This window comes from Muntiacus reevesi, chromosome 3, assembly GCF_963930625.1.
Source record: "Muntiacus reevesi chromosome 3, mMunRee1.1, whole genome shotgun sequence".
NCBI classification, from domain to species: Eukaryota; Metazoa; Chordata; class Mammalia; order Artiodactyla; family Cervidae; genus Muntiacus; species Muntiacus reevesi.
In genome coordinates, this window is record NC_089251.1 from 30200279 (window position 1) to 30213898 (window position 13620).

The 13620-nt window shown below is 35.2% G+C and overlaps 1 protein-coding gene across 4 annotated transcripts in view; it reads right to left on the minus strand.

The window, feature by feature from the left end:
- Nucleotides 1-13620, minus strand: part of ATAD2B (ATPase family AAA domain containing 2B) — a 120454-nt gene that overhangs the window by 42543 nt on the left and 64291 nt on the right. For all 4 annotated transcript variants that reach the window (XM_065928637.1, XM_065928638.1, XM_065928636.1 and 1 more), the window contains one exon: nucleotides 7128-7314. In XM_065928637.1, coding sequence (XP_065784709.1) covers nucleotides 7128-7314 — 187 coding nt within the window. The remainder of the gene's footprint in view (nucleotides 1-7127; nucleotides 7315-13620) is intronic.

Below are 13620 nucleotides of genomic sequence, written 5' to 3' on the forward strand. Positions count from 1 at the left end.
CCTCCCACCTCCCTCCCCATTCCACCACCTAGGTTGTCACAGAGCACCAGCTTTGAGTTCCCTGTGTCATATACAAATTTCCACCGGTTATCTAGTTTACATATGGTAATCTCTCTGTTTCAGTGCTACTCTCTCAAATAATCCCACCTTCTCCCCCAGCTTCCAAAAGTCTGTTGTCTATGTCTATATCTCCACTGCTTCCCTGTAGATAGATTCATCAGTACCATCATTCTATATTTCATATGTATGCATTAATATACAATATTTGTCTTTCTCTTTCTGATTTACTTCACTCTGTAGCGCTAGGTTTGTCCACCTCATTAGAGCTGCTATTTTTATTTTTTAGAGAGTGCTAACACAGTAAATCTTTTACTACAGATACTAACATCTCCGGCCTCGTTGTAGGGGCTCAATAATTACTTGTGAACTGACTAGGACAACCACAAATCTTCCAGGCTACATCGGTTTCTATTCTCCTACCCTTAGAGTCTTTGGAAGACTGTGAAATGTTCAGTAAAATACATACAGACATGCTCACACACAGAGCTACTTTATGAACTCTGGTAATTGTTTCAGTTATAAATGTCAAACTACTGTCCAGTCAGCAGCAAAAACAGCAGTCCCCAACTCTTTTTCAAACTTTTTTTTGGCACCAGGGAATTTTTTGGCACAATTTTTCCATGGGGGGGGGCGGTGGTGGGCACAGATATTGAGATGATTCAAGTGCATTACATTTACTATGCAGCTGCTGATCTGACAAGAGGCTTAGCTTAGGCAGTAATGCCAGCAATGGGGAGCAACTGTAAATACAGATCAAATTTCACTCACCTCTTGCTGTGCAGCCCGGTTCCAAACAGGCCACAGGCTGGTACCAGTCAGTTAAGGCCCTGGGGTTGGGAACCCCTGAGCTAAAACTATATTTCTAAGTGTTTATTTACTGAAGACTTAAAATAGTAACAACTGGGATGCACATTTAAAGTGTAGGTTTCTGGGCTCATCTCAAATTTCATGAATCAGAATCTCTGGGTGTGGAGCCAGAGAATCAGAAATTTTAATAAGCACCTCCAGGAAATTCTCATTCTCATTGAACTTTAAGAAACAATGAGAAATCCCTACAGCAGAAACTAACTCCTCTACCACTTTTCATGCAACCGATAAAATTAACCAATAGCCGAGGCATTCAGAAAAAAAAGTTTTGTCATACGTCGGCTTGTGTGTGGATGTTTTAAAGAAAAAGTCTAAAACTAAACATGATCCCCATGGCATAAAGAAATATGAAGTAGGGCTCTTCCGCCCCTTCCATCTTAACACACATAAATACAAACCTTTAAAGGTGATTTAAGACTTCTTTCCTTTAAAACTACCTGTCACATTCATGTTGCACTATTAAACAACCCAATTTAATTTGCATTACCCATCTCAGAGGCAGAGGTAAAGAAAATCACAGAATAACTTGCTGCAGATCAACCCCTTATATTCCACATCTAGAGATAATCTTGTTTACAGAAGGACCAGCTACCAAGAGAAGCAAACCAAAAGGAAAGAAAAGAAAGTGAATATAGGTAAGAGAAGGATAGAGAAAAGGTTTTTTTTCTGTTTCTCTTTCCTCAGTATTTTGTCACTCAGGCACTCTTTCTCCATGAGGCCTTTTTACCTACTTAAACGCAGGCTTGCCAATCTCTTAATTTCTCAAATTAAGAAAAAAATTCCTCAGTTTCATTATATAATAGTCTATTTTTGAAGAGCTTTCTGGAAAAGACAGTAGTATATTTTATTATCATAAATAAATTAAAATATGCACTTAAAATTCAAAGTCAGGGATTAACTGGGACAGTTTATGTGGTCTCTGGTCAGTATTCAGAGAAAGTCTGAGCTTCAGCTACCAGGACTATAAAACTGAACCAGTGTCTGGGCAGATTAGACATCCATATGTTGGTCACTCAAGAAGAGGCTGTACTTCCAACCCAAAAGCTCATAGGTGAAAGCAGAGAAGATAAGTTGTCTTGACCCACTAGATGCAATGGAACACAACCCAAATAATAGACAGTGGGTTTTGTTGTTTTCCACTACCGAGTGACACTTCTCTCCACCCTCCTCACCAACATGAAAAAAAAAAAAATATCAAAAGCCAAGATATGTGAAAGAGACCAAAGAACATGCAGTTAGAATTCAAATTTAGCCCGATGATGCCAAGCAGGATTCAGAAAAAGAAAAAGAAACCCCGAGGATTCCATAAGATCAACATATAGTTTACTATGATTCCTAAGTATTTCCTTACCTAACATGAAGTCAGTATTATGACTGTGAATATGCACACACATTAGCCATAAGGAACAACTAACTAGACAGAGAATACCCTCTTCACTTAGAAAATGTTCTGTCTTCAAAGTGATTTTTACCTTTCATTTTGCCTGAAATTTTCAAATACACACGTAAAAAGAAAAAAAAAAATTCTAAACCATATAGCAGAGTGTAAACCAAAATGACAAAGTTTACTCATTCCCCTGATCCTCCAAATTCCTTCCCCCAAACCAACAAACCAAAACAACAATTATTTAACAGGCTTTTTTTGGGGAGTAGGGTAATTCTTGGATGAAATTTCTACTTATATATAAACATGGACATATATTTTTAAAGTTTTTTTTAAACACAAAGAAGATCATACTTAGACTGACTTATAATATCTAACAATAAGGAGACCGCTATTATCTCCTTCATCTTTCCACACCAGCCTTCATCTTTCCACATCAGCCTATGTAAATCTTTTACCTCACTCTTGTTAAAGACTTCTTAGTATTCCTGCTACTATACTTTAGCCAGTCCACCATAAAAAGGACATTTAGTTTGCTTCTTTTTGTCTTATTATTTGCTAACTCTACACAATGCTTTGATTAATATCCCTGTACATTCAAGAGTGAATACTTACAGCTAATATATCTTTAGGAAATGTTTCTTAATGTTAATTTCCTGGGTCAAATAATAAATTTACATTTCCACTCACCAAGTATGAGTGCTCACATATCCAATATTAGGTTTATCAAGCTTTTCATTTTCACAAGTCTGATAGTTGTTTAAAATAGCATCTTTCTGCTTTAATGTGCTTTTTTTCCACTTATAGGTAAGGCAAAGAATCTTTTCAAAATTTTATTGGTTGCATTTGCCACTTTTTTCTCCCTATAAATAGTTTGCTCCTATTTTCCCAATTCTTATTAGGTTGTTATCCTTTCTTCTTCCTAATTTTAATATATTTTTGTATAGCTAGGAAACTTGTCCTTGGCAGGTGTTGCAAATACAAATCTTTACCAGGTTATATCTATTAATTCTATTTAAAGAAAAGCTTTTTGTCATGAGTAATTTTAAAACTTTACAAAGTCAAGTTTGTTATTTTTCTTTGCTTTGAAATTACTTTCCCATATCCAAGATAATATACTGACCTTGTGAATTATTCTAACACTTTAATAGTTTCACTAACAATCTAGAATTTACTGGGCCTAAATTTTGGGCAGAAAATCCAGTTTTTCTTTTTCCTTCATAGAGCCAGCCAGTTTTCTAAAACCATTTATTAAATAATCCATCTATTCTAAGATACAGAGCTTCCCTCGTAATTCAGTCAGTAGAGTCTGCCTGCAATGCAAGAGACCTGGGTTTGATTCCTGGCTGGGGAAGATACCCTGGAGAAGGAAATGGCAACCCACTCCAGTGTTCTTGCCTGGACAATCTCACGGACAGAGAAGCCTGGCAGGTTATAGTCTATGGGGTCGCAAGAGTCTGACATGACTGAGAGACTAAGTCCACACATATTCTAAGAAATCAAATGTCGTCATCATCATATACTTAACATCATCAGACACTAAACTCTGTTTCTACACAGGCCTAAGCATGATTTCTCACTTTTGTTCTACTGTTTGTCAGTCTGCTCCTGCACAGGTACAAGTACTTTATTACCACAGTTGTACTACATCTGTAAACATCTGGTAGGGATATCTCATTACACTTTCTCCTTTAGAATTCTCCTTGCTATGCTCATATTTATTTTCTAGAGAAAAAAAAGAGCCTTTTTTTTTTAATGTCTCCTCTTAAATTGGGGGGGGGGGATTATTACTGAGATTGAACTTAATTTATACATTAATTTAGAAAAGAACTCATGGTTCTCCAACATTGAGTCTTATCAGTCACTAGCTGTATGTAGCAGTAGAGATAAACATGATGATACCTGTCATTGTTGGGTACTGTATGCCAAGACTATTGGATGAGCTTGTTTCAATAATCAGAATAACCTTATGTGGTACCATTATCTTTGTTTCATAGATGAGAAAATTGAGGCTCACAAGTTAAGCAACTTGTCTAAGGCCACAAAAATACAAATATGCTGAGATTTTAATCTGTGCAATATGATTTGAGTCTACACTTTGAATTATAGTAAATAAAAATGAGGTATGCCTTTTCACTTATACAGCTGTCCTCAAGTGACTTTTTAGCTTTCTTCTTTTAGGCCATACAAATTAATTGTTAACTCCTAGGTAAAATTAGTTGCTATTAATATTTTAAATGGGACCTCTCCTTTTATTATACAGTAGACCCTTGAACAGACAGGGGTTAATCTGTGTATAATTTACAGTCAGGCCCTCTGGATTTGCAGTTTCTCCACATCCACAGATTCAACCAACCACAGACCTTGTCGTTTTGTAGTTACTGTTGAAGAATATCTGTCTATAAGTGAACCCATGCAGTTCAACATTAACTTTGAAATTATCCACCTTACAGAATTCTCTTATTGGCCCTAAGAGTTTTTTAGTTAATACTACAATCATATCATTGGCAATTTTTTTTTTGTCCACACAGAGCCATGTAGCTCTATCTTTATTTTAATATCACACTTACTTCCCAAAGGGCTTCCCTAATAGCTCAGTTGGTAAAGAATCCATCTGCAACACAGGAGATCCCAGTTTGATTCCTGGGTCTGGAAGATCCGCTGGAGAAGGGATAGGCTACCCACTCCAGTATTCTTGGGCTTCCCTTGTGGTTCAGCTGGTAAAGAATCTGCCTGCAATGCAGGAGACCTGGGTTGGGAAGATCCCCGGAGAAGGGAAAGGCTACCCACTCCAGTATTCTGGCCTGGAGAATGCCATGGACTGTATAGTCTATGGGATCACAAAGAGTCAGACACAACTGAGTGACTTTCACTTTTACTTTACTTCCCAGAAGTATTTTGAGAGGAAATTGGTGATTCATTTAGGTTTTGACATTTTTTGGTTCTGGAGTTTGTTTTTTTCCACCTTTTGTGTCCATACTCTTTCTTTATTCTTTATCTTTGTTCATAGCACTGTGTAATTTTATTGGCAAATATTTTTAACTTCAATATGTTCATTTCAATATTTATATTTCTCCACATCTAATGGAATCAATTTTACATGCCTTAGTAATAGTACATTACTCTTTCAATGTGCTACTAGATAAATTTGGCATATTTACTTTATGACCACTGTCTAAGTGAGATTAGTCTACAATTTTCTTTAGGTTTAGCACCATTTCAAAGGTTTAGCACCATTCTTTTTTATGATTTCACATCTTCTTTTTCTATGCTTTGGAACAGTTTAACCAGCATCAAAATAATCTTAACCTTTAAGATTAAAAGAATTCACCTATGAAACTGTTTGGATTTAGTGCTTTGTGACACTCAATTTTTTCTTCCACAACTATTGTCTATTTAGATTCTCTCTCCTCTGAAGTCACTTTGTTAATTTATATTTTCCTAGTACATCACTTGGATTTATTTTAAATGGTACTGAGTTATTCTCCTACTTGGATAAAAACTACAATAATTTTGTCTCACTAAAAAAGAAAAACATGAGCAAACATATAAATCAACCTTATTGGAGAACACTCAGCCAGGATAAATTAAATGTATAAAACATGGAGAAAATCACTGGTATACAGTTTTTTAGGCAGGCCATGGGTTTTGGAAAAAAACTTTAGTTAGGTCTTTATAAGTAGTGAGGTACTGCTAGCATGTTCATACCCAAAGAACTGTTAAGTAAAAGAGAAATAAATCTGACACTATTGGCCACCTGATGCGAAGAGCTGATTCATTTGAAAAGACCCTGATGCTGGGAAAGATTGAAGGTGGGAGGAGAAGGGGACGACAGAGGATGAGATGGTTGGATGGCATCAATGACTCAATGGACATGAGTTTGGGTAAGCTCCGGGAGTTGGTGATGGACAGGGAGGCCTGGCGTGCTGCAGTCCATGGAGTTGCAAAGAATCAGATATGACTGAGTGACTGAACTGAACTATGAACTATTTTAAAAACTCCATCTTGCTACACGTTGCAGAATGGTTGTCAGTTAGATAGTATATGCATTAAATATATATGAACTATAATTGGGGGAAAAAAAACTGTGTGCAATGCTCTTAAGTGTTACTACTCCAGTAGTGTAATCTCTAAAAATAGGCTAAATGTCAAAGTAGAAGATGACACTCAAATATTTAATGAGTACTTACTATGAGGTGGGCACTGTGTCAGAGACACAGAAATGGTGAAGACATGGGTCCCTTGGTTCAAAAAACTTATTCCCTTAGCCCCTAGTTCCAACATGACACACTTGCAATAAATTCACAGTTATATATTAAAACATCAAATTGCTTCATAAGCTAGCAAAGATAAAGTATTGGAAAATTAAATATCAAACACACTTGATTATTAAAACAAATATATATAATTTTAAAATTGCTATCAGTTTTCTAAACTAATTTTAAATCTTGGCTTTCTCAAACTTGATATTATCTCCCTTACTGTGGTAAGGCTCTTAAGTACAGACAGAAGTTTAAAGAGTCCCTGTAAAAAGGGTCAAAAAAAGGCAAAAAGAAGTCCCCTTTCTATACTGTTTAATAGAGATTTAATACAAGAAATAGGATTATTAAAATTTCAGAAAAAAATGAAGTATCATGGGAAAAACTGATCTCATTTTAAAAAACCAAAAGGATCCTCTGCCTTAATATTATAATGCTAGCAACCAACAAAAAGTTAATATTTATATTACTGTTCTTTGAGAAAACTTTATCTATCAAACACTATTGTGATATAATAATAAGAGAGCTGGAAATACTCTGACACAGCGTAAACCTACCTGCGCACATGACTCTTCAGGTGTTTTGGCACTAACTGAATAAAGTGCTGGGAGATCTAGTCTATGCACAGAGAACTTTTCTAGAGTGTGCAAAAGTGCTGGAGCAAGGTGAGAAGTTTGACCTGAGCCTCGTTCTCCAGACAGCAATAATCTTGGCCTGTAAGAGGTTGGCTGATGATATGGTGACCTGCAATACATATAAGATATAATCATTATTTCAAAACCATACACTCTGAAGATCAATATGAAATATTAGGAAAATAATTACGTAAAAGAATGTAACACCAAATTAATAGAGCTTTTCTTCTCTCACTTTTTAAGTATAGTGAATCATTTTTTCATTAATTACAGTTTTAAAATATTGATCTCTCTAACCATATTAACAACAAAGACATAAAAGTATAAAAGTCCATTCTGAAAGAAAGTCAGACTACCTGGGTATTCATCTTCTCACATCACATATATTAACTTGGAAAATGCTTCAGATACTAAGTGTGATCTAGTTATTAATTATCCAAGGTCAAATGTTAAGAATTCCACTTCTCCAATAAAGATATACATCTAAAGATTATTCCAAATGTAGGGTTTTCTTTATTAATGGTTAAAATGGTAGACTTCATACATATTTTACAGTTTTTAAAATAGAAAAAAAAAAAGTAGGTTTCTTTAGTGGCAGCAATTTTGTTTCTAGGCCAATAAAAACTAACTGTTCTTAACCTAGTAGATAACATCTAAAGCCCTACACCGGAGAAGGCCAGCTTAGGATAACATATTAAACCAAAATCAACTTGTATTTTCAAGATTCTACAGCACCACTAAAAAGATAAATGAAACAAGTTTATCTAATATCACTGTACATAATGTAGGAAATTCTAAGCAATGCAATAATAATAAAGCAAATTTTAAAATGGACCTAATGGAAAGAAATAGGACAAACACTGTTATTTGTAAAGAACATGACTGTACACTAGAAAATCCAAGAGGATCAACTAATCACTGCCATAGCCTACCAACAAAATAATAAGACTGAAGATGGAAATAGAAAAACTGAAAGATTTTCCTAAACACCATCAATAACCAATACAAAGAAGGAAAGAAGATTCTATTCACAATTGTAAAAATACAAATGATAAACAATACTAAATATACAAATCATAAATAATAATAAAAAACCTTAACAAGAGAGATGAAGAACTATTTGGAATACACCATGGGCCTGAATACAGACATCAAATCTTTCTATGCGTTTATACCTAGCTATTGTTAACTATAAGGCAAAGGCTACCCACTCCAGTATTCTGGCCTGGAGGATTCCATGGACTATATAGAATACAGTAGACTGTACAGAGTACTATACAGTGACTGTAGAGTCCATGGGGTCACAAAGAGTAAGACAGGACTGAGCGACTTTCACTTTCACTATTGTTAACCATGGTTAGTTTATGGTGTTTTATTTTATAGATTTTTAAAAATGCAAATCAAAAATCCCAAAATAAAATTTGATGCAGGAGGGAGATTTAAAACTTCCTTGCAACATTATCTGAAAGAAGTAAAAATATCAAGTGGAAAAGTGTGCGCGCTTCAATTTCAGAACATTTAAACCTATTTTAGTAACTAGCACTTCATACAGATTTCTTGTTTAATTTTCTTAACAATTCTATGAAATACATAAGTCTCCTCTTACTAAATAGTAACGAACCCAAGGCCCAGAGAAGTTCGCTATAAGATTACACAACTTGGTGTCCATACAACTGCAAAGCCCAGGTTCTAAAACAGTACATTAAGATGTGCCTTACTTTATACTGACACATATTACAGAACAGAATAACAGAATGTAGAATACACCAGAGAAAAGAAACTCTGATTAGTGGAACTTAATAGCAGCCCAGAAAACAAATCACAGTTAACTGAAAGAATTTTATATAAGATAATAAGCATAAAGATAAATGGAATGAAGATGAACTATAACACAAATATTGTTTTTAAATAGGAAGGATACAGATCCTCATTTCACAGAACAAAATGAATTCTAACATAGAAACAAAAAAACAAAAGATTCATGTTTTTAATTCTTAAATCTAAAAACATTTGTTATTCAAAAACTGTAATCTGAACTACAATCAGATATCACCTCACACTGGTCAGAATGGCCATCATCAAAAAGTCTACAAACAATAAATGCTGGGGAGGGTGTGGAGAAAAGGGAACGCTCTTGCACTGTTGGTGGGAATGTAAATTGATACAGTCACTATGGAAAACAGTATGGAGATTCCTTTAAAAACTAGGAATAAAACCACCATATGACCCAGCAATCCCACTCCTAGGCATATACCCTGAGGAAACCAAAATTGAAAAAGACACATGTATCCCATTGTTCATTGCAGCACTGTTTATAATAGCTAGAACACAGAAGCAACCTAGATGTCCATCGACAGATGAATGGATAAAGAAGTTGTGGTACATATACACAATGGAATATTACTCAGTCATAAAAAGGAATGCATTTGAGTCAGTTCTGATGAAGTGGATGAACTCAGAATCTATTATACAGAGTGAAGTGAGTCAGAAAGAGAAAGATAAATATTGTATTCTAACGCATATATATGGAATCTAGAAAAATGGTACTGAAGAATTTACGTACAGGGCAGCAATGGAGAAACAGACATAGAGATAGACTTAGGGACTTCAGGAGAGGGGAGGAGAGGGTGAGATATATGGAAAGAGTAACATGAAAACTTACATTACCATATGTAAAATAGCCAACAGGAATTTGTCCTATAGCTCAGGAAACTCAAACAAAGGCTCTGTATCAATCTAGAGGGATGGGAATGGGGAGGGAGATGGGAGGTTGATTCAAAAAAGTGAGGGGATATATGTGTGCCTATGGCTGACTGATGTTGAGGTTTGACAGAAAACAACAAAATTCTGTAAAGCAATTATCCTTCAATAAAAAATAAATTTAAAAAAATTACAATCTGAAACAAACAGCAAACAATCAAATGAGATAATTAAATTTGCCATTAACAGGGCTGATTTTAATGCATGAAGAGCTTATATGTACAGTATTTTAACCAAAAATACCTTCTTACACAAAGGATGTAGACAACTCAAAAAGAAAATAGAAAGAAGTAACTTTTTAAAAACGATCATTCATTTAACAATTTCCTATGTTGAATGCTTTGGCCCAAAGTATCCACCAATACACTGTTACTACAGAGTTCACAACACAGTGTATTTACTGGAAAAAGGAAATAAATTAATAAGAAACAACCTTTGAGTACATGGTGCTATTAGAGACTCACAGATAGCTTTTCTGAAAAAGCATTATGAAAGCACAAAAATCCAACAGATCAAAGGCAGAAAGCATGAATTTCAAGAAATACAAACAGGATGTACAAAGGACCAGAGGCAAAAAAAACCTTTGGGGTAGTGGATATAGTTCACTACAGCCAGCTTCTTTCAAGGTTTTAGGACAATGTAGGAGTAAAGATATTGGGGTAAGGGAGGGGAATTGGGAAAGAGAATCAGACTGCAAAGGGCGATCATGGGTTCTCTAAGCCATGTTAAAAGCCATGTCCTCACTGAAGACAATGAGGAAACATTAAGAAGCTTAAGTAGGGCTTTCCTGGTGGGTCAATAGTAAAGAATCTGCCTGCCAATGCAGGAGACACATGTTCGATCTCTGATCCTGGAAGATCCCACATGCCATGGAGCAACTAAGCCCCTGGGCCACAACTGTTGAGCCTGTGCTCTAGAGCCCAGGAGCTGCAACTGCTAAGCCCATGTGCTGCAACTACTGAAGCCTGTGCGCCAAGAGCCCATGCTCTGCAACAAGAAGTCTGCGCACTGCAACTAGAGAATAGTCCCCACGGAGTGCAACAGAGAAAAAGTCTGCACAGCAATGAAGACCTAACACAGCCAAAAATAAGTAAATACATAAAATTATTTTTTTTTAAATGCTCAAGCAGGGGAATTGATGTAAACATACACATGTTTTTGGATAGTAACTCTAACTCAGCATATCAGTACAGGAAAGAGTTTTTGAAAGAAAGTAAACCATAGGAAAGATGACCAGTTAGAGGTATGCTATATAATAACTCAAGCATGAGATGTTAATAACAGTGTAAACAAGGATAGTAGCAGAGGAGGTAGAAGGAAGAGCTTGAGATTAGACTTATTTAGTAAGAAAAATCTATAGGATAGGGTCATTTACTGGATATAGAAGGGAAGAAAGAGAAAGAGTTGAGAATGGTGTCCAATTTCAGTCAGGACAACTGAATGGATAGTAGCTCAGAGGACTGATGGGAAGAGGAGAGACAAAGCAAGCACACACTGAAAGATCTGCGACACAGTGTAGGGTGACAGGCAGCTGGCCAAAGCTCAAAGCTCAAGAGTGACGGAGGCTTGAGAAAGATTTGGCAGTTATTATCAAAGGTGAAAAATAATGAAAATATTCAGAAACATCATTTATCTATTAGACTGGTAAACTGAAGATTATAATACTCTTACTAGTAAGTAGATGGTGGGAAAATTGGTATCCTCATGAAGAGTGAGAATGGAAAAAAGCACAACTTTCTGAAATTAAATATGGCAAATATATGCCAAAATGTAATATAGCCATGGATATTCTATAATGCATCCTACTCTCAAAGATTCCGTTATCTCTGAGTGCTCTCTACATTTTTCCCACAGTAGTTATCTTCTAACATTTTATCTAGCACGCTGACTTTTACTGTCTGTCTCCATCTAAAATGCAAGCTGAATAAAGGCACAGGAATCTTAACATGGATCCAGTTACCTAGAGCAACATCTGGCACACAATAAGTACTTTGACAAAAGATCTGCATGAGTGAAAGACTATATGAAAGAATGAATGATTCATATAAATGATTCATATAAATAAAAAGGTATTATTCTCATCTATCTAGTTGGTAAAGATTTTAAAAGACAAACAGCATTCAAATGAAAAGGGAATAGAAACATAACTCCTTCATACATTAGTGCTGAAATATAAATTGGTACAACCTTTCTGGAAGGCAATTTAACAACTTCTATCAGGTTTTTAAACATATACACACTTTGACCACAGCATCAGTTTTTAAAATCTTCCCTAAGGTCTGCATCAGAAAATGGTATAAAGATATATACTTAGAAAGATGTCTATCATAAATAAACACTGTTTATAAAATAGGAAAACTGGAAACTTCCATTTCTATCAATAAGGTTATTATAAACTGTGAAACATTTAAAAAATACCATGCAGTTACTATTTTAAAATAATGACACTAGACATATATTGACATGAAATAAAATTCCTAACATAATAAGGGAGGAAAGGCAAGTTACATTAACAGCCTTATGAAGACTATAAATTATATAAAATAATATATGGGTCTGTCTATATGGATAGCAAGAACACCAAGTGTGGTCACCAAAATGTTAACAAATATTACCTTCAGGTGCTTGGGCTTTAATTTTACTTTCTTCTTTAAGCTCTTCTTTTTTACTTGAATTCTCTACAGAGTATATCATCTTTCTAATCAGAAAAAACAAAGCTATTTTCATTTGGAAAACCTCAGAAAGTTCTGTTTCTAATCCCTTTATGGTAATATACAGTAAGAAAGAAAACTTATTTTCCATCATAAGGGTTCTTTATCAGATTGACAGACCTTAAATACTTTGACTTCTATTTCTTCGTAAATCTAAAGAAAAGATTTCAACAGTTTTAGGAAACTATTCCAGAAACAGAAACGCACCATCAATGCCTGAGCTAGTGTTACTGACACTAGCATTCAAGTCATGCTTTCTACTTGTTCAGCATCTTTTCTGTATTAATCTGACATGCTAACACATGTTGCTCAAACAAAAAAGCCAAACCAAACCAAATCAACAGAAAGAAAATATGTGTGCAACCCTTACTAAAGGCTTATATTCTAAGGTAAATACTTCTTGGAAAGTGAAAAATCATATCGTCCAACCTACCCATAAAAACCTATTAAGCTTAGAAATCAATTTGGAAACCACACAGTACAACAGAAGGAATATGGTCCCAGGAAACAAATAGTACCAAGTATGCCCCCTGCTAGCAGCATGATCATGGGCAATTTACTTAACTTCTTTGTATTTCAGTTTCCTCATCTATAAAATGATGATACCACAAATGCTAAGTGACTGTTAAGAGGCCTATATGTATTACCATATATGAAGCCCCAGCTTTATACACCTACCACATGTCTAGTTTGTAATAAGCAACAAATGCTAACTCCTATACTCAAAAGGACAGCAACTGTCACCATTTTTTCTGTAAAGCATTTCTGGACTTCCCTATGCAAGCCTGTTAGTTCTGTTTTCAAAACACCAGCCATATCCTAATGCTTGTCAATCGCAAAAACAAGAACTTTTCCAGAATAAGAACTATATCTTATTCATGTTTCCAGCATCTAGTACAGTGCCTGGCACAGGGTTTAAAAAAAAATGGCAGAATGAGCAAATA